The 24,575-nt window shown below is 44.3% G+C and overlaps 1 protein-coding gene across 2 annotated transcripts in view; it reads left to right on the top strand.

The window, feature by feature from the left end:
• The window catches only part of KIF6 (kinesin family member 6), a 403,829-nt gene that overhangs the window by 136,091 nt on the left and 243,163 nt on the right, over positions 1 to 24,575 (top strand). For both annotated transcript variants that reach the window (XM_066252931.1, XM_066252930.1), the window contains exon 7: positions 15,853 to 16,059. In XM_066252931.1, coding sequence (XP_066109028.1) covers positions 15,853 to 16,059 — 207 coding nt within the window. The remainder of the gene's footprint in view (positions 1 to 15,852; positions 16,060 to 24,575) is intronic.

Here is a 24,575-nt window from a genome sequence, read left to right as displayed (position 1 = left end):
GCTATTTGTGAATTTGCTACCACAATGTAATTGGTCTGTCTTGATGAATATAAAGTAGGTCATTTATAGTATCTCATTATTCCTCATAAAATCCAAATGTAGCATGACTTTTTTTAATAAGGAAACAATGTTTATGTTAGTGCTACATATATCATCTATATTTTTTTCATGTGGGTTTGAAGCAACTACAACATTAAAACAAATGTGGACAAAAAAATGTCACAGATAAATTTTTAAAAATTTAAAATCAGTTTAAAAGAAGATGGATGGATATAATAGACAACTGGAATGAGTTCATTATTGCCTTTAAGGACCATTTTTAACCATGATTCTTTGGGCAGAGTAGTAAATAGGGAAACATTTAGGCATTTTTGAATTACATAGATTTCATTGTTCAGAACAAGCTTACAGATATTGAATTTTCGTAAAATATATGCAAGGATCTTGTGTGGCAGAGTGGACAGCGTCTTGCCTATGACTTTGAAAAGAAATACAAAAACTTTGTTTGTCTGTAAGTCTTGTATAACATCTGAGAGCATTATACCATACATAGTGTATTTAATTAAGTGTCTTAGTCAGGATCCAACCAGGAAAATAAGTCACTGTATTTAAAACAACAAAATCAATGCAGATAGTTTCTCCTCACTGGTGATGGCAGAACTGAGGAGCCAGCCAAGACGCTGATGCCCCTCAGAGGTTACCAACAACAGGAAGCCACTGAAGCAGGCGGGGGGGGTGTCTCAGTGAGGGGGGTCCCTGGCAGGAGATGGGAGGGTGTGAGGAAGGAAGAGAAAAACAGAGTATCTCTCCCTCTCCCTGTCTTCCCCGTCGGATGCCAACCAAAGGGGGTCTCGGAAGACGCTGTCTTGAGCACTGAACATCTCTATGATGAAGGGCACGGGATGGAGAGATGGATCGGAAGGCACAGGGCCATGAGTGAGCCCCCGAGTGAAACCGTTTCTATAAGAAACCGAGATCTCAGATCAATTCCTTCTGGCTTCTCTTACGAATCAGGTATACGCATGAGGGAAACTGACAGGAAATCAATTTCAGCTAAAGTGTTAAGCATAGAAACTACTTTTCTAGCATCTCTTGTGGATAGGTATCTTCATATTCTCCGGAAGGCTGGCTTTTGTATCTATTCCTTGTATTGGTTTCAAGCTAGGAGAGAGGAGACAGGGTCTTCTGGGCTACCAAAAAGGCTTCAGCAAGTAACTTGAGCATGTTTGGAAGGCATCATTCGAAGTCCTGCCACTTGTAACAGCAAGGAGTCTTTGTGGCCACGGAGAGACCTGTGACTCTTCAAAATGTGGAGAAAGTATTACTGAACTATAAAATGGGGCGAAGTATTGTACCTGATACTAGACATCTATCTGTGCTTCCACAGTTCTTCCTCCTACGTCTCTACCATGAGTGACATTGTCCTCAAATCCGTGCCTGTTGCCGATTTTGATGTCCGTACTCAGACTTCGATGAGAGCTATTATAATCAGTTTGACAACAGTCAACTTCTTGCATAAGAATAAAAAATTTTAAAGATGTATACCCGAGTTCTGCTAGGTGATGTTATCACTATCTGTTCCTTGTTGTCATACACAGGGTAGTAAAGGATATTTTCAGTTTACCTATAATCTTGAAGATAATTGGTATATGTAAAAAAAAAAAAAATGTTTTCCTACAAGACCGTTTAAGTGAACTGCTGTAAATTCTTGAGATCGTTAGAATTCTTAGCCCCATAATAGTATTGTTCCAGTGATGTGTATGGTCAGATTTGGAAACTGTTAAGCACCACATTGAATTTTAAAATGAAGAGTGTGTGTGTGTGGGGGGGACCCTCAATTTTAAAAAGGAAAGAAAGATATGCTTGATGGATGAGTTCCTTACTGCCATTGAGAACTAAGTTTAGCTATGGTCGTTCTTACAGTCGAGTAAGAAGGGGGGGCGGTTGGGGTTATGGAGTTTGTTCAGAGGCCAAACCTCTACCCTGCTGATGTGGTGATGCTCAGTCCGGGGATGGCAAACAGGGACGAGCATTGAACGGAACTCTGATGAAAGAGCCAAGCAAAATGCCTTTTTAATTTGCCATATGTGCCAATTTTAACATGCTTAGGTTTTTTTTTTTTTTAATATAAATGTGTTTGACTTTGATTTGCCAAATCCTGGAGAAATAATCCATAGGGAAGCAATCTTATGAATACTGACATTCAGTTTTTCTAAAATTATTGTCAGATAATAAATCTTTTAGGACATAAAAATCAAAAATCCATCAAATTGATTCCAGACTTGGTAGGAGGGATACAGTATAATAAAACATAGTAGGATATTCTTACTCAAAAGGTGAATTATAATTGCTATAACATTCTTATTATACATTCCAGAGTGCTCCAAAGCTTACTTTCAGATTTTAAACAAAATGGGTGTGCCACGTCTGTTTCTCTCTTTTACAAAACTATTTCGACAATAATGCTGGACCTAGAAATCCCACAATTAGGGAAATATTTTTGACTACTTTTCTAAGAGCCAGGTATGTTATATAAAGAGAAAAATAAAAAAGGAAAATGAGCAGTTTAGGGTCATTAATTTCAACAGAGGGTTATCTAATTGGGGGGTATTTTGCTGCTAGACAAAATGTTCCAGGACAATCTCAGAAAAGATCAAAGCAGGTATTTAGAGGATCACATGCTAGACCACCAGGTTCAGTCAGGCCTCACTGTTCCAGGCTGAGTAGGAGAATAGTAAAAGCAGGGAGAGAGAGAGAGAGAGAGAGAGAGAGAGAGAGAGAGAGAGATATCCAGCCCGTTTATTGTAAGAAGACCTAGATACGGAATTGTTTGTCCAGTGGGGGAAGGGTTAGATAACCCTTAGTTCAGGGCCAGTTCTAACCTGAAAGGCTACGCTATCAGCCTGGAAAACACATTGAAGTCAGTATTTTTCAGTCTTCGAATCAGACGGAGAAAATGAGCAGAGAGACAAACCAGCGAGGATGTCTGGGTTGGAGAGAAGGAAGAATTGGAGTAGAGAGCTGAGTTCTGGACTCATGGGCTGTGGCTGTTGGTCTTAGCTGGTTTCCTTTAAATCAAGGGTATAGGGTCTACACTCCTGTTCAGCCTAAGACAGATTTTCTTAACCTAACCTGTTCTAGACCAGTGGAAATTCTTGGGAGATATTTCACTCCACGATAGCAGAGTGATGAAAAGTAAGAACAGAATATAAGCTGAAGACACGGCAAGAAATAAACCAGTGTTTAGGATCCCAGAAGACCTTATACATGATATAGAGAGTTTATGTAAGTCGCTGAGGCTACATTAAATATGATCATTTTTGAAGTTATTGAATACATGTTAGATTAAAAGTAAAAGACACAGTCACAAAGCACATATATATATATGCATTCTGTAAACACAAAAATAATATTTTATTTATCAGTTCCTGCTCCTAAAGTAAAAATTTTCAATCTTGAAGATGCCCCCCTGCCCCACACACAGAGCATCATGACATATTTTAAAAAGAGAAAGTGTGATTTTACAGGGAGCCCTGTTGACCTTCCGACGAGGATGTGCACAGTAAGACCTCAGCAGCAGGGCTGGCCATGGTACACCTGCGGGACCCAGAGGGAGGAGGAATAAACAGCCTTGTGAGAATGTGTATCAGTCGTACCCAATTCTTATCGTTCTACGGTTTCTCCTCAAATTTCTCTTAGCCTCGGAGTATTTCCTGCTCAGTGGGAAGTGGTTTTCATCCAGGGGAGAAGGTGCTTGACCCTCCAGACCAGGCGTGTGGTGCTTCCTCAGCCCGTCGCTGTGCCGTGTAAGGTGCCCCACAGAGGGCAGCTTCAGGTGCCACTCCACAGCCACCTGCTGCTCCGAGCCCCCTCTGTGTAGACAGTTTGAAGCCACCACTGTCTGAGAGTGCCAGTGTTGAGTCACCCCTTTATAATCTGCACCACTCTTCATACTGCACAGAACGGGCTGGCCACCACCAAACACTACTCATTTGTAGCCCAATGGATCACACCAGCACACCGCAGGACCAACTGTAGCAAACTGTCCATGACCATGTCGTATTTTTTAAATGACGGACATTAAAAAATCCATTTGGAACAAACCATTCTTTGGATTTTTCCAGAGTTTCAATATTAATGATGATTTGTATGCACATATGCCAAATGGTCTTTCTGAACACAGTGTCTAACGCCAGCTGAGAGTAGTCCAAGGAAATTCGTGAAGATAAATACACTTTGAGCAGGATTATTTTGGGAGGAGGAAAAGGGCATACTCTCCCAGTAAGAAGTCCTAGGTGACATTTGACCAGAAAGAGGGCGTTCTACCAGGAGAGAAGGTAGCTGAAGATACCCAGGGTAGTGGTGAGGAGCTGGCGAAGAGTGCTGGAACGGGACCTCAAGGAAAACTGAAGCCCACGAATCCATGGAGATGTTTAAGTCAATTTGGCTATTTCAGAAACTTCTAACTTTTAGACTCAAATGAATTATATTTCATAGGCTCAGAGCTTGCTGATGGGAGTCTCTGAATTATTTAGAGATCTTTAGAAACTGTGAAACAATGCCATAGGGTCCAGAAAACTAGAAATGAGCAAGATCAACAGTTTAATAACTATTTTTGAACACTTACATTGTGCTAGGGTTACAATGGTGAAGAAGACACAGTTCCTGCCCTCGCGGAGTTCAGAGCCGAGGCGGGAGGAGGGAGGAGGCGGAGTCTTTGTAGAGGCGGGAACCCTCAGTGAGAAGTAGGACTTGGCTACACTGGAGGTGAGAAAGACGGAAAAACTTCCTTTCACAGACCACAGACTGCCGATGCGATGAATCTGAGGGACCCAGTGAGCCTAGGTTTTCAGACTTTTATTCCGTAAATAAAAGTCATCTACTGTCAACTTAAAAGAAAAAACATATTTGGAAAAGGACAAGTTAATATTTTTGATACCAAGGCCTAAGAAAGGATCTGAAAAAGGATGATTAAATAATGGCCAATAAGCAATTAGGAAAGAACCAGCATTGATTGACCTTAAACTAATTTTGTTTGCTTTTCTCATAGGGTTATAACAATTCATAGATTGAGTGACCTCATTTTATTTAGTAAAGTCTCCCAAAATATCCTGTGCGATATAAAGAAGAACTGAAGGAATATGAAAGTATTTGGAGTAAAGCCAATTTGAAAATACCCATAACTGTTACCTAACTGACTAGAGCAGGGGTCTCAAACTCAACTCAGCATGTGGGCCGCAGAGCAAGATCACAGCCGTTAGGCGGCCGCACTAGGTCTACAAAAGGCAACTGTTACGCAACACTTTTCTCACTGCAGTTGAAAACAAAAAAAAATCAGTACAACAAGCACAATCGTACATGCAGTTTACTCAGTGTCACAAAACGACCAGAAACTGTAGTTCGCATCACAACTGCTGTTAACTAAGCTAATATCTAGCTAGGATGCTAGAGAAATGAAAAATACAAGTAGGCCCCTAGGCTTACTTAATTTTATCCAAAATATTTTGAACTTCGTGGATTAGTCTGTGGGCCGCACAAAATTGTTCAGCGGGCCGCATGCGGCCCGCGGGCCACGAGTTTGAGACTCCTGGACTAGAGTGTTGTGGTGGCTTCATGGAGTGTTGTACTGCCCTACTTGATCTCTTACGCATCATTTGGATGAGGATGTACAAGATATTTTTATTCGTAGATAGCATAAAATTGAAAAGAAATCAAGATCTGAAATTATCTCAATGGATTGTAATGTTGGGGTAAAAAACCTAATCAAATGCAGGCATCAAATAAGTGTGTGTGTGTGTGTGTGTGTGTTCTATAAATACTCCATAGCATGGTTAAAAGGCTGGAGTAAATATGGTATAACACTTCATGTGCTATTTACTGGCAACATTAGCGTTAGATTGTCCAGATTCCAGTGTCTTCTGCTATGGTTAGGATACTTTTGAAAGAATATATTTCATTCAGAGTAGGAAAGTGCCACTTTTACAAGTGTTTGATAAACAGTTGCATAAGACACAGTTGAAGAAACTAGAGATATTGAGTCTTAGGGATCATGGCAGTTTAATTCAGGGATTTAGGTGGGATTGACATAATCAAATATGTCTTTTAAAAGTGGTATTCTGTCTGCAAGGTGAACAATTGAAGGAGACAGAGTAAAAATGGGAGACAGGGAAGAGACCGTAGTGACCCAGGTGAGAAGGAAAGGCTATTCAGAGATAGAGAAAAGTGAAGGTATATTAAACAGAAATGGGGTGGATTGGACATCCATTTGTGGGACACAGATTGAGGGAACGTGATGAGGTTGCTTTGGAAAATATGAGGTTCATGATATTGGTAAGACATTTTAGAGACAATTAATAGTCAAGCTCTTAGACATTCTAATCTGGTGTATAGGAAAAAAAATGGGGTTGCAAATAAGGATATGGGAGACATTTGAATAGAGTGACTATCAACAGTGATGGACATTTACATGAGCTTTTCAGTGCAAGGACCACTTCAACACCGAGTAACTCAACTGCTATTTAGCACAATTCTTTGCAGCAAAGCAAGTCTTATTATGGTATTACAAAGATAGGAAGACTGAACTTTGGGTAAATTTGCTTAAGATTTCAACACTAGTAAGTGATGGAACCAGACTTAAAATCAGGTCATTCAGTACCAAATTCTCAAGATGTTTTTTCTTTAGAAGATTAAGTTATAGTCGACATACAATATTATATTAGTTTCAGGTATACAGCATAGTGACTCAACATGTATGTGCCTTATGAAGTGATCACTGTAATAAGTCTAGTAACCACCTGTCATTGTGCACAGTTATTATGGTATTATTGACTGTATCCCCTAGGCTCTACAGTTTATAGCGTGGCTTATTTTATAACTGAAAGTTTGTACTTCTTAATCCCCTTCCCCTTTAGTGTCCCTCCCCCTCCCCTCTGGCAGTCATCAGTGTGTTCCATGTATTGATGAGCTCGTTTCTGTTTCCTTTTATTCATTTGTTTTGTTTTTTAGATTCTACATAAGTGAAACCATACAGTATTTGTCTTTCTCTGGCTGACTTATTTCAGTTACCATAATAGTTTCCAGGTTCATCCATGTTGTCCCAAATGGCAAGGTTTCTTTTTTATGGCCGAGTAGTATTCCACTGTGTGTGTGTGTGTGTGTGTGTGTGTGTGAGAGAGAGAGAGAGAGATTTGTTAAAGAAAGTGTGTGTGTGTGTGTGTGTGTGTGTGTGAGAGAGAGAGAGAGAGAGAGAGAGATTGGGTAAAGAAAACATGGTTATGTGTGTGTATGTGTATCTCTCTCTCTCCCTCTCTCTCTCTCTCTCTCTCTCTCTCTATATATATATATATATATATATATATATATATATAATTTTCTTTCATTATTCTTCTTTTTCCAAGTGAAATGAGGGGGAGATAGACAGACTCCAACCTGCTCCCTGACTGGGATTCACATAACCATTCCCATCTGGGGCCGATGCTTGCCCATCTAGGGCCATGCTACACAGCCAAACTATTTTTAGCACCTGAGACAGAGGCTCAGTAAAGCCATCCTCAGTGCCCAGGGTCAAAGTGCTCGAACCAATTAAGCCATGGCTGAGAGGGGTGGGGAAAAGAGAGAGCAAAGGTGAAGGGGGAGCGGTGGAGAGGAAGATGGTTGCTTCTCCTGTGTGCCCTGATTGGGAGTCCAACCTGACATCCACACACCAGTCAATGCTCTACCACTGAGCACACCAGCCAGGGCCACATTTTCATATATGCATATATATACACACACACATAGAAAGAGAGATGATCTATCTATCATCTATCTATCTATCTATCTATCTATCTATCTATCTATCTGTCAATAGATATATATTACATTTTCTTTATCCATTTCTCTATTGATGGGTACTTAGGTTGCTTCCATATCTTGGCTCTTGTAAACAATGAAAATCAAATGAGCTATCATCTCACACATGCCAGAATGACTATTTTCAACAATATAACAAAGAACAAGTGTTGGTGAGGATGTGCTCTGTTGGATTGTAAACTAGTACAGCCACTATGCAAAATAGTATGGACATTCCTCAAAAAAGTAAATAGAGCCTGGGTCAGATAGCTTGTTGGCTGGAGCATTGTCCTGAGGCACGGAGGTTGCTGGTTCAATCCCCAATCAGGACACATACAAGAACAGATGTTCCTGTCTCTTTCTTGCTCTCTCCCTTCTCCTAAAATCAATAAAATAAACATTAAAAAAAATTAAGCCCTGCCTGGTTAGCTCAGCCAGTTAGTGTGTTGTCTCAATATGATAAGGTTGTGGGTTTGATCCCCGGTCAGGGCACACACAGGAAGCAACCCATGAATACACATCTAAGTGGAACAACATATGGCTGCTTCCCTTCCCCCTACTCTCTCTCTCCCTTCCTTTCTCTGTCTCTCTAAAATCATTAGAAATTAAGCCCTGGCCAGATAGCTCAACTGGTTGGAGCATCGTCCAGAGGAGCAGAGGTTGTCGGTTCAATCCCCAGTCAGGGCACATACAGGAGCAGTTCAATGTTCCTGTCTCTCTGTCTCTCTCTCCCTGCCTCTTGCTTTAAAAAAAGAAAGAAAAAAGAAAGAAAGAACTAAATAGAAATGCCATATAACCCAGCAATTCCACTTCTGGGTGTTTATCAAAAGAAAACAAAAACACTAATTTAAAAAGACACCTTCATGTTCATCACAAATTCTAAGGTTTTTGATGTGTGGTTTGTAGCTACACTACAGTGGCCAGCAATGAGAATTAGAACAGCCGAAGGAAGAGTTCCCCAAGGGAAAGAAATCTGATGACCAGAGCTTGGGACCTGTCTATTTCAGGGACTGGGACAAAAGGGACCCATAAAGGAGAAGGAGACAGGAAAGTACCAGCAGAGAGTTTGACTCTAGAGACCAGGGAGTGGCAGGGAGCGGACGCTTCCTGAGTGCGGGGATAGCTACCGTTCTTCGGTCTTACCAGCTCAGGTGCGCGGTGCTGCCGGCATTCTTAGGTATTACCAGATCAGGTGCTCGGTGCTCTCAGCATTCTTAGGTATTACCAGATCAGGTGCTCGGTGCTCTCAGCATTCTTAGGTATTACCAGCTCGGGTGCTCGGTGCTGCCAGCATTCTTAGGTATTACCAGATCAGGGTGCTGGGTGCTGCCAGCATTCTTAGGTATTACCAGCTCAGGGTGCTGGGTGCTCTCAGCATTCTTAGGTATTACCAGATCAGGTGCTGGGTGCTCTCAGCATTCTTAGGTATTACCAGCTCAGGTGCTCGGTGCTGCCAGCATTCTTAGGTATTACCAGCTCAGGGTGCTGGGTGCTGCCAGCATTCTTAGCTATTACCAGCTCAGGTGCTGGGTGCTCTCAGCATTCTTAGGTATTACCAGATCAGGTGCTCAGTGCTGCCAGCATTCTTAGGTATTACCAGATCAGGGTGCGCAGTGCTGCCAGCATTCTTAGGTATTACCAGATCAGGTGCTCGGTGCTGCCAGCATTCTTAGGTATTACCAGATCAGGTGCTCGGTGCTGCCAGCATTCTTAGGTATTACCAGATCAGGTGCTCGGTGCTGCCAGCATTCTTAGGTATTACCAGCTCGGGTGCTCGGTGCTCTCAGCATTCTTAGGTATTACCAGATCAGGTGCTCGGTGCTGCCAGCATTCTTAGGTATTACCAGATCAGGTGCTCGGTGCTCTCAGCATTCTTAGGTATTACCAGATCAGGTGCTCGGTGCTCTCAGCATTCTTAGGTATTACCAGATCAGGTGCTGGGTGCTGCCAGCATTCTTAGGTATTACCAGATCAGGTGCGTGGTGCTGCCAGCATTCTTAGGTATTACCAGATCAGGGTGCGCAGTGCTGCCAGCATTCTTAGGTATTACCAGCTCAGGTGCTCTGTGCTGCCAGCATTCTTAGGTATTACCAGCTCAGGTGCTCTGTGCTGCCAGCATTCTTAGGTATTACCAGATCAGGTGCTCGGTGCTGCCAGCATTCTTAGGTATTACCAGATCAGGTGCTCGGTGCTGCCAGCATTCTTAGGTATTACCAGCTCGGGTGCTCGGTGCTCTCAGCATTCTTAGGTATTACCAGATCAGGTGCTCGGTGCTGCCAGCATTCTTAGGTATTACCAGATCAGGTGCTCGGTGCTGCCAGCATTCTTAGGTATTACCAGATCAGGTGCTCGGTGCTCTCAGCATTCTTAGGTATTACCAGATCAGGTGCTCGGTGCTGCCAGCATTCTTAGGTATTACCAGATCAGGGTGCTCTGTGCTCTCAGCATTCTTAGGTATTACCAGATCAGGGTGCTCTGTGCTCTCAGCATTCTTAGGTATTACCAGCTCGGGTGCTCTGTGCTCTCAGCATTCTTAGGTATTACCAGATCAGGTGCTCGGTGCTGCCAGCATTCTTAGGTATTACCAGATCAGGTGCTGGGTGCTGCCAGCATTCTTAGGTATTACCAGATCAGGTGCTCGGTGCTGCCAGCATTCTTAGGTATTACCAGATCAGGTGCGTGGTGCTGCCAGCATTCTTAGGTATTACCAGATCAGGTGCTCGGTGCTCTCAGCATTCTTAGGTATTACCAGGTCAGGTGCTGGGTGCTGCCAGCATTCTTAGGTATTACCAGATCAGGTGCTCGGTGCTGCCAGCATTCTTAGGTATTACCAGCTCAGGTGCTCGGTGCTCTCAGCATTCTTAGGTATTACCAGATCAGGTGCTGGGTGCTGCCAGCATTCTTAGGTATTACCAGATCAGGTGCTCGGTGCTGCCAGCATTCTTAGGTATTACCAGCTCAGGTGCGTGGTGCTGCCGGCATTCTTAGGTATTACCAGCTCAGGTGCTCGGTGCTCTCAGCATTCTTAGGTATTACCAGATCAGGTGCTGGGTGCTGCCAGCATTCTTAGGTATTACCAGATCAGGTGCTCGGTGCTGCCAGCATTCTTAGGTATTACCAGCTCAGGTGCTCGGTGCTCTCAGCATTCTTAGGTATTACCAGCTCAGGTGCTCGGTGCTCTCAGCATTCTTAGGTATTACCAGCTCAGGTGCTCGGTGCTGCCAGCATTCTTAGGTATTACCAGCTCAGGTGCTGGGTGCTACCAGCATTCTTAGGTATTACCAGATCAGGGTGCTGGGTGCTGCCAGCATTCTTAGGTATTACCAGATCAGGTGCTCGGTGCTGCCAGCATTCTTAGGTATTACCAGCTCAGGTGCTCGGTGCTCTCAGCATTCTTAGGTATTACCAGATCAGGGTGCGCGGTGCTGCCAGCATTCTTAGGTATTACCAGATCAGGTGCTCTGTGCAAGCACAGGTCACTTTCTTCACTGTGCATCTGCCTTTGTCTCCTCGTGTACGCTCATTTGGCACGTTTTGTCTTTCGCTCCTGAACTAGATGATAAATTCCTTGAGGGCAAGGTCTACCTCTTTTCCTTCTCTCCGTGCTGCCGAGCGCAGAGCCGTGTACATGCACCGAGATGAAATGTGAGAGTTCTCTGCGTGGGGTGATTAATCACCACGAGGATTTTCCAAGGCACAGTCTCTAGTGCCAAGAGCACATTTGTTTAAAACGTGCGCCTAAATTTGAACGGGTCTGCCTAAATGGTGCCATCTGTTCTCAGACTGCTTCAGCAATGTTCTAATACAATCTTACCTTTAAAAGGACAAACGGAGGGGCGTGCCCAGGGGACTCAGAGACATCCTTAAACAAACACGGAGCAGACACCCGCACATTCAATCCCCCTTAAACAGCCGCACGTAAGGAATGTTTTCTGAGGTGGAAGGAAATTTTAGCTCAGAGGACACCAACTGCTACTTCATGCAGAAAATATTTATGAGAAGTTACAAAATTGTAGGCATGGACTCCCGACACCGTATTATGGCATTTTAATTACATATTCCAGAAATACAGTTTAATTGATGGAAGTCTACGTTCTTCTGAAATGGGTGCACTCTCCCAGGACTCACTGCTGGCCTGCGCTGTACTGGGAGTTCAGTCTGCGCGTGTAGAAGCTGAGGACAGCTGCTGGGGAGAGTCCCTCGGGTTTTCCTTCGCAGCGTATCGATTGTCAGCCTGACCTTCATCACAGTCCTGGAGGATTTATTGTTGTGTGAACGTTAACAGTGAGATGAAACCCATGTTTAAGTTCTGCAAATAACCTACAGTCACTTCCAAAACACCTCAACTTCGGTTCTAAATTTGAGTCTGCGGTTTTACATGCACAGTGATTTTCTGATCCACTTTAGCATGCAAAATCACACACTGCCTAGGTTGGGTATAGTTATTGCGGCAAAAAGTAATGGGTCAAATTCTCAGCCTATTTAACTCACCAGCTCCGTCCGTCCTCATCGCCAAAGCTGTGCCAGCATTTTCCTCTCTGTGTGTTTTGCTCATTGGCGCACGGCAACCATGGCGTCTATGAAGAATTGATACTCACGGACCGACTCCCCGGTTGAAATAGCATCTGTGTATGTTAACCTGTCTGCACACACGTGCGTACACAGGGGGAGTCTGGTTAAATTCCATTTTGCAGAAGTGGAGCTCTAGACAGGTCTACTCCTACGAACATTCATTTGGAATATTTTAAAACAATTTTAGGTATTTTTAAACATCAGAATTTGCTATCAATAGTTATTTTATTTTATTTATTCATTTGAGAGAGGAGAGAGAGAGACAGAGAGACAGAGAGAGAGAGAGAGAGACAGAGAGAGAGGAGAGACAGAGGGGAGGAGCTGGAAGCATCAACTCCCATATGTGCCCCAACCAGGCAAGCCCAGAGTTCCGAACCGGCGACCTCAGCATTCCCAGGTCGACACTCCATCCACTGCGCCACCACAGGTCAGGCACTATCAATAGTTTTTAAAAGAAGTAGGATGACGCCGGAGCCCCCTTGTCGGCGTTTCACCGCCGTCGCTGACGGAAACTGCTGCCATCAACTCGCTGTGCCCTTCCAGTCCGTACTTCTATTCTTTTCAAGACCTAAGTTGTAGCATCATGGGTAGAGATTTCTAGGTCACCTGTTACCTTTTAATTTTATCAATTCTATCATGGCATTGATATCATTTTTTAACTTGCTCTTTTTCATCACCAGCCTTCTGTTTTAGAACTCAAGTCTCGGTCAGTTCTCTCCAAAAGTTGCTTTGTTTTTAACATCTCCATAGTTTGAATTATCCCAGTTTATTCGTCTTTTCCAGCGGAGATGTTCATTCAGGTTGTAACCCTGATTTCTTGCTATGCCAGTGTTTCAGTGACTGTCTCTCCCTCTCTCAAGCCCGCCACCCCATCTCGGGGCACCTGTCCCGGACTTCTCTCTAGGAAATATACCTTGTAGTTTATGGTCGGGCTGCGGAGTACAGGCATTTGCAACTTGACTGCATATTATGAAATTCTTCTCAAAAAACGTTATTTTTATTTTTATTTTTTTATTATTTATTCATTTTAGAGAGGAGAGAGAGGGAGTCAGAGAGAGAGAGAGAGAGATAGAGACAGGGGGGAGGAGCTGGAAGCATCAACTCCCATATGTGCCTTGACCAGGCAAGCCCAGGGTTTCGAACCGGCGACCTCAGCATTTCCAGGTCGACGCTTTATCCACTGCGCCACCACAGGTCAGGCTCAAAAAACGTTCTTAATTTCCATTCTCACCAGCAGCATATACAGGTTTCCAATTCTTTATATTCTTACAAACACTTTTGTCCAATTTATTTTTTAATATTTTTGCCAGTAGGATGGAGATGTAAAAAATAGATGACTTTGATTATTGTTCCTGCTCTAATTATTTTGGCCTACTTGTGAAATGAAACATTTTTTTTCCCTGAATACTTCCTGACCAGTTGTAGGTTCGCTCTCGATAGGTTGCCTGTTCCAGAGAGAAGACCTGTGGCATTTTCATTGCCACGGCATTAAATGTGCAGCTGAATACAGAGACAAAACGCGTAGATTAATTTTGTTTTTCCGCCCATGAAACCGTATTTTAAGATTTAGCACACCATTTATTCACGCTTCATTTTTGTATCTTTAATATGATTTTGTCTTCTTCCCTACCCAGTGTACATTTTTATAGGCTCAGTCCCTCATCATCTCATTCCATTTGCTGCCATTACGATGGTGCTTTCTGATTAGCTATTGCTGGGTCATCAGAGCCTCACTGACTTTGCGTTTTGATTGTGCATCCAGCAACCCTGCTACACTTCTTAGCTCTTAACAGTCTGAAGATGCTCTTGTGTTTCCTATGCAGACCACCATGTTTTCTGTATATATAACGACACGGCATTCCTTATTTTCCTATCACTATACCTTGTATTTTTTAAAATTTTATTTAGAAGATTACATGTAAAGGGGTGACATTGATTGATAAGGGTACATAGGCCCTGGCCAGTTTCTCAATGGTAGAGCGCCGGCCTGGCGTGCGGGAGTCCCGGGTTCAATTCCCGACCAGGGCACACAGGAGAAGCGCCCATCTGCTTCTCCACCCCTCCCCCTCTGCCTCCTCTCTTCCCCTCCCACAGCCAAGGCTCCATTGGAGCAAAGTTAGCCCGGGCGCTGAGGATGGCTCTGTGGCTTCTGCCTCAGGCGCTAAAGTGGCTCTGGATGCAACAGAGCAATGCCCCAGATGGGCAGAGCATCGCCCCCTGGTGGGCGTGCCAGGTGGATCCTGGTTGGGCGCATGTGGGAGTCTGTCTGACTGCCTCCCCGTTTCCAACTTCAGAAAGATACCAAAAAAAAAAAAAAAAAAAGAGTACATAGGTTTCAAGTAAACATTTCTAAAGCCTTTGGACTGTTGATTATGTTGTATACCCATGAGCCAAAGTCAGATCATTTTCTGTCACCTTATATTTGTCCATCTTTATTCCCTTTCCTTTCCCCTCACCCCCCGCCCCACATCCCTCTCCCACTGGTAATCACTTCATTTTTATCTGTGTCCAGAAGTCTCAGTTTTATATCCTGCCTATGTGTGAAATCATATAGTTCTTAGCTTTTTCTGATTTACTTATTTCACTCAGTATAATGTTCTCTAGGTCCATCCATGTTGTCATAAATGTCACTATGTCATCATTTCTTATGGCTGAGTAGTATTCCGTTGTAGATACATTCCACATCTTCTCTAGCCAATGCTCTATAGAGGGACACTTTGGTTGTTTCCATGTCTTGGTCACTGTGGATAATGCTGCAATGAACATGGGGGTGCAATGTGTCTTTAGTACCAATGTTTTTAAGTTTTTTGGGTAGATACCCAGTAGAAGGATTGCTGGGTCATATGTATCTTGTATTTCTTTCTCTTGTTTATTATGCTGCCGGGGACCTCCAGTTCACTGTTAGGTAGTAGCCGTGGTGCTGGGCACCCTTGTCCACGAGTCGTGTTTCAATGTGAAATGAATTTTCTCAATGGGTCTGTTCTCCCAGGACGGTCTGTTCTCCCAGGCTGGCCAAGGCGAAGTTATGAATTGTCATCATATAATGAAATAAAATTATCACATTGGTAAGAGGACCCAAGAGTTAGCTCATTCAAACTCTTTTCTCCTTTTCTGAAGTAACCCATTCACATTTGTTACCAAGCATTCAAGATGTAACACAGTGAAAATAACTCAGAAGGGTCTCAGCTGTAGGTGTTTTTAATTTTCTCCATTGGTCAGTATCGGCTTCATGGGAAATACCTTATTGGAAATAGAAATGTAAATCTGTTGATTTTCTTCAAAACTTGTCATTTTCACATTGTTTTTGTTTTTGAGTTTCTTTTTGGTTTTTAATTTTATTTAGAAAATTCAATTCCACAGGGGGCCATTGATCAATGAGAATACATAGGTTTCAGGTAGACGTTTCTATCACCTTTGAACTGCTGATTGTGTGGAATCTCTTCTTTGCAGACGCCTATGAACCAAGCTTCAACGCGTTCCCACTGTATTTTCACCATTCACCTGTCAAGCAAAGAGCCAGGCTCGGCAACCGTCCGGCATGCCAAGCTTCACCTGGTGGACCTGGCCGGGTCGGAGCGCGTCGCCAAGACGGGGGTCGGGGGCCAGCTTCTGACAGAGGCCAAGTACATCAACCTGTCGCTGCACTTCCTGGAGCAGGTAAAACGGGCGGAATGGCGCAGAGCGGGGCCCACCACCTGCTGGCCGTGCGTTTTCCACCTGGCCTTCTCCTAGCTGCTTTGTCTTGTTTGGCCTCTTTTCTTCTTTCATTTGGGGTAAAATGTACGTAAGATAAACTTTGCCATGATAATCATTTTTAAGTGCACAATTCCGAGGCAGTAAGTACATTGACGACATTGGGCGATGATCGCCGCAATTTGTTTATTCCTGGAACTTTTTCATCATCCCGAACAGAAACTCTGTACCCAAGAGACAGTAACTCCCCATTTCCTTGGAGTCCCAGCCCCTGGTAACTTTTATTCTAGTGTCTGTCTCTCGGAATTGGCCTAGAAGTGAAATCATACAGTATTTGGCCCTTTGCATTTGGTTTATCTCACTTAGCGTAATGTGTTCGAGGTTTATCTGTGCTGTGGTGTGTATCTGAGTTTTATTTGGGGTTTATCTGTGCTGTGGTGTGTATCTGAGTTTTATTCCATTTTAAGGCTGAACACTGTTCCGCTGTACCTACACACCACATTTTTTTCTATCCACTCATCTAAATACGGACTCTTGGGTTGTTTCTGCCTTTTGATCATTGTGAATAGCACTGCTGTGAACAGTGGCGTTGCTGCTGGCGTTTGGTAAATACCATTTCATTTGAACCTCACCACAGTCCTGCACTCTGGGCGTGAGTTATTACCCCCATCTTACACATTTAAAAACCCAGGTCTTCCCAAAGCCTTCCCACGGTTACCCAGTCAGCAGTAAGATGAGGACTTGAACCTAGAATTTCCTGGCTCCGAAGCCTACTGTTTATTTCACTATGCTTCCTTGTTGTTCTTGTAATATTAGCCCTGGGTGCGAACCTGGTGATAAATGGCCTCCCGTGGCCTATTCCTCTGTGCTAGTAGGTTAGCAATGGGAACAAAGTTTAGAGACATGGTCAGGTTCTGGTGACTTCATCCGGGTGGTGGTCGGGCTCGGTGATGGTTCTCTCTGCCTTAGCTCCCCTCCCTCTGCCCACCCCGGTACCTGCTCCATTTTTAATTTCTGGATTTGACATGGAGGGTAGAGAAAGCTCATCTGAATTTTAGCTAAATAAATCTCCCAGAAAAAAGTTCTCATCTCTAACACCAGTGAATTGAATGAGATGATTTCTCAAATTCCTTTCAGCTCTGTGAGTATGAGGGCTGTGACTTGAATGTTAAAGACAGCAACTCCTTCCAAATTCTAAGAGAGAAACATGATCAAAAACCGGAGTGGGAAACTACAAAGTGTATTGGCAAGGCAGAAGGACTTGTTAATGAATGTTGGAGGCTAAAAGATTGGAGGGGGGAAAAACCCACCTTTTTTGTAACTGCTTAGTGAACCTTTTTTGAGACCAATGTGTTTTGGTCTTAGATGCTTTGTAATGGTTAAGTTGGCTGAAGAGGCAGGTTGCGAGATGACCTCGGGGTGCTGTGTATGAACAAGCGAGGAGCACAGGCGAAGGACCCCGAGGCTGCAGCCCCCAGGGGTGAAAGCCCACGTGGCAACCACATCATTCCAGTGTCTCCGACAGGGGTCGGCATTCCTGAGCCCTTTCTTGCTCAGATATTCCACACTACTTCTACTTACCAGGACACTTACACTGCACTGGTGTGAAAACATAATGGACTGCATTCAAAGTGCTTTATTTCAGAGAAATGTCCCTACTTGTTTCAGATGGTGGCACTATTTTAATTCCCATTACGTCCGTCTGCTCATACAGAATGACATTCGTCAGTTGAATCAGCATTTTCACCCATTGTTATCACTCAAGGGAAATGAGCTGCCCCTAATCCTTTCTTTTTCTTTATTTTACACAATCTTTGTGAGCTGCCACTTGTCATTCAAACTCTTTCCCTCCCCACATACCTTCCCTTCAAAATCCTTCCTCATGGGGGTAATGTTGGCGGCTCCAGCGGCATTTGATTTTCTCTAGAACGAGTTTATTTACTTAGCAGATGTTTACAAGGAACAATCACGTGCTGGGATCGGTGCTAGCGCTGGAGGACAGCCGTGAGCCAAACAGCGGCGGCCATGGCCCCAGAGGTCCGCTGGTCCAGCGCAGGGAGACGCATATGGACTAGTGATAACAAAGCATGCGCCTGGAATCCAGGGGAGCGCTGTGCACGGGTCCGCGGACCAAGGGGAGCTGGGACAGGGACTTCGCCTGAGGAGGAGGAGGAGGAGGAGCCGAGGCTCTCCCGGGACTGACGTTCAGCAGACACCTGAGGAACGAATAGGAGTGAGGCGGACCAGGATGCGGCTGGGGTATACCAGGCACCGGGAACCGGGTGCCAGTCCGCCCTGAGCGCCAGTCCCCCGCGATCATTCACCCGGGGTTGCGGTGGCGTTCGCGTGTCGTTGACCTGTGGTTCTCTGAATGTAATGTGTCTGTTTCATATTCACCCCCGGCATCACTCCAGTTGTTAACAGTGTACACTCACAGGAAAGCCTCTTCACAGAGGTTACAGCATGAGATGATGGAGAGGAGGAGGAGGAGATGAGCATGGGAGGAAGAAGAGTATAATAGAGGGAGCTGTAGTGTGTGGACGTGGTCCGTGGGGCTGAGGAAGCCCAGGAGTAGCCTCCAGTGAGAAGGCAGAGGAGTAGTAGGGGAATTTTGGAATTTCACAAAGAAAGGGATGAGAGAGAGAGAGAGAGAGAGAGAGAGAGAGAGAGATCCAAAGGGTACACAGGAACGAGAATAATAAAAAGAGCAGGCAGATCCTCTTAATGAAGTAACAATTCAAAGACTTTTCTAATCAAATTTTTTTATGTGTCTAATGAAACTGGAAGTGTAACACAAATTAGTTTAATTAGCTTCATTCGTGCATTCATTTATCCATTTAACAAACTGTGATTGAGTGTCCACTGGGTGCTGTGAGTTATGTTAGGCAAAGGGGATAAATGTCTGATTGAGAAATAGTCTGTGCTGTCATGTTATCCAGAGAAAGGGCAAATCAGAAAGCACAGTCTCCCAATACAGCAAGATAAAATGCTGTCCTAGAAATTCATGTGTCGGCAATTAATTACATCCTCTCTGCCTCTGCTTCAATGTACAAGATGGAGATGGATTAGGCAGCGGGCATTTTGGCAACCTCTGTTCCGTTAATTAGCGCCCACTGGTGATAGAAATTCTCTGCAGAATTGTGACTGCCCTCTGGCCGTAATGGTGAGACCTTCCACCTGCTCGCAGGGCACTCAGACTTTCTGAGCTGAATGCACCTTACTGTGCTCTCAAGTAAATAACATTCCGTGCGCCAGCGCATTGTTAGTTTTGGAGTTCTCTTTGTGTATGCAGTACTTTTTCCAAAAGGTCTCCTCCTCAAAAACATTTTCAACCACAATAACAGGGTATATCTCGGCCCGGAAATCGAGCCCATGGAGGAAAAAGGGGCCGTGCATAGTTGTTCCAACCATAAGCCTCCCGAGTGCTCCTGGTGTGACCACCATCTCCATCAGCCCAAACACGCAGTGAGAAATCCCCCGGGGGCAGGGAGGGTATGCTGTGGACCTGCGCAGGAATCCGATGGGTCGCTGCAGCCAGCCAGCGGGGGTTTCAGGTTCCGCTTGGCTCGCACTGAAGCACTGAACGTGTTGTGCTCAGAGAAGAAACTACGGGTGCCAGTGCCCACTGCGACCGCTCAGACCTTTTCAGTTTGCAGAGGATAATTTTCCATGCACTCCTGAGCTCTTCAAAGTCAGCCTCTTTAATTTATTCAATAGCAAACTGAATTACTGACTTTAGGTATGTTTTCTAGGTATTTGGAGATATTATTAAGTATAATGAATTATTAAGTATAATGTTATTAAGTATACACTCTTTGTATACTTTGTCACTTAAAGAATGCCTTCAGGAACGTGCTATTGTATTTATACATATGGAATCCAAAATGGAAGTAAACATTAAAAAAATATCCAGGTTGTATGACCACCTCCTTACCCTGTGCCATTCAGATCCCTTGGGTCCTGCGCAATTTAGAGAGCCCAGAGCCCCCACCTCGCCTCTTCCCAGAGACCAGCCATTTCTGGGCATTCTGAAGAGCTGTGTCCGGACAGACTGGGGCACTCCCAAGCTCTTTAGCCCTGAGAAGATACCTGCTCAGAGTCCCATTCTGAAGAAATGGCCTAAGACTGGGTCTCTGTGGCTAAAACAAGTTTCCAAAGGGTTCAGAAAGAACATAGCCTAGAGGCCCCTCCACACTCCATGTTTTTTTGTTTTACTAAGAACTGTCTCAGAAATAATCTCTATCAGATGTTTACCTGAAACCTCTGTGTTCTTATGAACCAAGTCACCCTATTAAATTAAATTTCTAAATTAACTAATTAAATAAATAAATAATAAAATGTGCTTGACCAGGCAGTGGCACAGTGGATAGAGCATCAGATTAGGATGCAGAGGACCCAGGTTCAAAACCCCGAGGTCGCTGGTTTGAGCTTAGGCTCACCAGCTTGAGCGTGGGATCGCTGGCTTGAGCATGGGATCATAGACATGACCCCATGGTCGCTGGCTTGAGCCCAAAGGTTGCTAGCTTGAACTCAAGGTCGCTGGCTTGAGCAAGGGGTCACTCACTCTGCTGTGCGTCCCCCCCCATCCAGGCACATATGAGAAAGCAATCAATGAACAACTAACGAGCTGCAATGAAGAATTAATGCTTCTCATCTCTCTTCCTGTCTGTCTGTCCCTATTTGCCTCTCTCTCTGTCTCTGTCACACAAAAATAAATAAATAAATAAATAAAATAATAAAATGTTTACAGAAATAAAAATAATATCTAAAACAGGAATGATAAATTCTTGATAGTTTTTGAATCTGAGTAATAAATATTTGGGGATGTGCTCTATCATTCTCTGTACTTTTGTGTATTTAAAAAAATTTTTTTAAAGATACCCCCCAAAATAGTCAAATGCAAAGCATCCAAGGGTGTGGTGGGAAATGATGCTCAAAGTATATAAACAGGTACTTAAAGAAAAGATACATATATACAATAAACATTTGAGAAGATACTCAGCTTTACTGGTAGTTGTAGAAATTCAAATTAAAGCAATAAGGAAACACTATTTTTATTCAAAACGTTGGCAAAATAAAAAAACAACAACATTGGTCAGATTATATTGAGACCATCTAGTTCTGACCATTTCTGTGAGGGCACATTGCCCCCCCCCAGTATTTATTAAGTATAGTATTAAGTAGTTACAAAGAGTAAACATGGTATTAGACACAGCAATATTCCGGAGAAATAACAGTACCAGAAATTAATGCCCTGTACATGAGGATGTCTTTTGTATGATCAAAACAATGTTGGCCTTGACCAGTTTGCTCAGTGGATCGAGCATTGCCCGGCATGCTGACATCCCCGGTTCAATTCCTGGTCAGTGCACACATGAGAAATGACCATCTGCTTCTCTTCCCCCTGTCTCCCCCTTCTTGCTCACTTTTCCTCCTGCAGCCAGTGGCTCGACTGGTCCAAGCATCGGCCCTAGACCCTGAGGATAGCTTGGTTAATACCAGCATCGGCACCAGATGGAGGTTGCTGGGTGGATCCTGGTCAGAGTGCTTGCAGGAGTCTATCTCCCCTCCTCTCACATAAAAATAATATTGAAAACAACCTGAATTATTATAGAGGATTGGTCAAATTATTGTTTATCCATACTAGGGAACATTATGTTGTTTAATAAACTTTTTTTCTATAATCAAAAGAAAGAAAGAAGAAACAATCTCTACTGATTTCTAAACATTTCCAAGAGCTTGACAGGCATTCTCATCCCACTTTTATTGGTGGCAATTTTACAGGTGAAGAAACTGAGGCTAATACATGTCAGAGGTTTGCCTAAGATCACACAAGTGGGGAAGCTAGATTCTAACTCTAAATCCTGGGCTCTTTCTTTTCTCATGAACTGGCTTCCTTTCCCCCATTTTTAACGACCATATTTCTAATTCAGAGTCCCATTTTGAATTTTCATTCTTTCCTTTAACAATTTTAGAACCCTTTCTAGAAAGGACATTGGGATTGTTGCTACACCATTCGCTCCAGGGTGTAGCAACCAGGAGCCATCCAGCCCCAGGAGCCAATTGGAGCCTGCCTTTCTCCTGGTCTAAGCCAATTGGAGCCTGCCTTTCTCCTGGTCTAAGCCAATTGGAACCTGCCTTTCTCCTGGTCTAAGCCAATTGGAACCTGCCTTTCTCCTGGTCTAAGCCAATTGGAGCTTGCCTTTCTCCTGGGTACTGTGACTAGTTCATGGATGGGCCCATTGACCCAGGCTGGTCCCTAGAATCTCAGGACTGTTGTTTAATGATTAGAAAAGAAAGTCCCTTTCCCACCGCATTTATGAATAAGGAAGTTTGTAACATCAGGGCATTTGGTAGCCGTCCTGTGGCCCTGGGAGAAGCGGACTTCTACCACGTGAAAGACAGAACGGAGATATGGGCATAAACTAAGTCTTTAGTGGCAGCACTGAGCCAGTAAATTTCCCTTATTTATGATTGAAGCCAACTCAGGTTATATTTCCTGTTACTGCGACCAAAGGCAAGCCAGCTAACACACCATTTCATGTCAACAGGAAGGTTAATAAGCATATTCTCCTTCATGTTATCTGAAGTTGTCAAAGGCGCTGAATAGATGTCAATATTGTTTCTTAGAGCGGGAAAAACAGTGACAATTGTTTTGTGAAAGGACTTCAAAGTACTCAGAACACTGTTAAAGATTTAATTGATGGTCCATAAACAACCCTGCCACTCTCTCTGCCCATCTGTCAGACCTGCCATGCCTCTTTCAGATGCTTTGTGTCCCCTTGACTCTGGGAACCTGGAGCTCTGCTCGGCGCCCCATGCGGTCACTGTGCCACACAGGCCTGGGGCTGTCACATTCCCCACTTCTTTTCCAGTTACACTGAAACTTAGTCCTCTCAACTTTCATTCCATACTAATGACCCTCACCCTGGCTTCCCAGGTGAAACCAATTAGTCATTTATCTGTTCAGATTCATTTCACAAAAATGTGTTGAGCACATGTTGTATTAGTCAGATTTCTTAGTTGCAAACTGGAAAATCCACTCTAATTTAAGCCGCATAGAGTTCATTAAACATCGGGACTCTGAAGAAAAGTTAGGAAACTGGGCTTGGATCCGACCCAGCGGGGAGCCAGGGGAAGGCGGAGCCGCCTCTGACCACACCACCGATAGGACTGCAGACTCGGCAGTTATCTCACTGGCCACTTAGACCGTTACGTCCTGGATTCCAGAAACTTCCTGCAGCTGCCTCAGGAAAACAGATGCCTCTGTTACCACAACTGCCCTATAAGTCTGATCCTGCTTACAGCGACCACCTCTCCTCAGTCACCCCCAAATCCCACCCAGGGGTGTCTGCTAGATGGAACTGTCTCACTGCAAAACCTGAGTTGCAAGCGAGACTAGGAAACGTAGTTTTACAGGAAGTACCACCAGAACGGGGATTCATCGTGGGAGCCGAGTGAGACGATTCAGTGTCTGCCACACACACTGGGTGCTGGGCGCTGTTCAAGGCCGCGGGGACAGAGCCCTGAGCAGGAGAAACAGAGCCCCCGGCCTTGTGGAGAGAAAGGCTAGTGGGGAGGCCGATAACTAACAGCTTAATACGTAAAATTTCAGATGGTGATAAGTACCAGACAAAAAATAAAATGGAGTAATAGCTTGGAATAGGGGTGCTGCTTTTTATCGGGGAGTCAGGGAAAGCCCTTGTGAAGGAATAAAGCTTGAGCAAAGGTTTGAATGATGAGAAACAGGAAGGTGTATAAACATCTGGAGCAAGAATGTTCCAGGTAAAAGGAACAATGAGCTCAAAGGCTGGGGATTGGGGGTAAGCTTGATACGGCGAGGGTGCTGTGAGCCAAGTATGACAGGAGATGAGGTCAGACAGGTAGACGGGGACCAGATCACACGGGGGCTGGGTCATGACACTGAGTGTATCGGGAAGGCTGTAAGCAAGGCAAGACTTGGCGTAACCTACATTTTCTAAAGATCCCTCTGGCTGCCATCTGGAGAGTGGCCCATGGGAGGGCAAACAGAGAGGCCAGGAGGCTGATTCAAGGACATGTGCAGTTGTCCAAGGAAGGGATGATGGAGGCCTGAACTGGAGTGGTGGCCGAGAGGTGGCAAAAGGTGGTGCCATTCTGACTAAGTTTTGTAGTTAAACCTGGTAGAAAGTCACTCTGGGTCGGATATTGGAGGTGAGGGGAAGTCAAGAGTGGTGACTCAGATTCCGGACTGGGCCAGTAGCAGATGGTGGTGCCATAAATAACATTGGGTAAAGTCTGGGAAAGAATCCGGTTTATGGGTAGAGGGGGGATAAAGTCAAGAACGGACATGCCTGACCAAGCGGTGGCATAGTGGATAGAGCATCAACCTGGGATGCTGAGGACCCAGGTTCAAAACCCCATTGTTGGCTTGAGTGTAGGCTCATCCAGCTTGAGCACAGGGTTGCTGGCTTGAGTGTGGGGTTATAGACATGACCCCA

This window comes from Saccopteryx bilineata, chromosome 1, assembly GCF_036850765.1.
Source record: "Saccopteryx bilineata isolate mSacBil1 chromosome 1, mSacBil1_pri_phased_curated, whole genome shotgun sequence".
Lineage (NCBI taxonomy): Eukaryota > Metazoa > Chordata > Mammalia > Chiroptera > Emballonuridae > Saccopteryx > Saccopteryx bilineata.
Note: the sequence above shows the minus strand (reverse complement) of the source record. Positions and strands in the feature narration are given on the sequence as shown.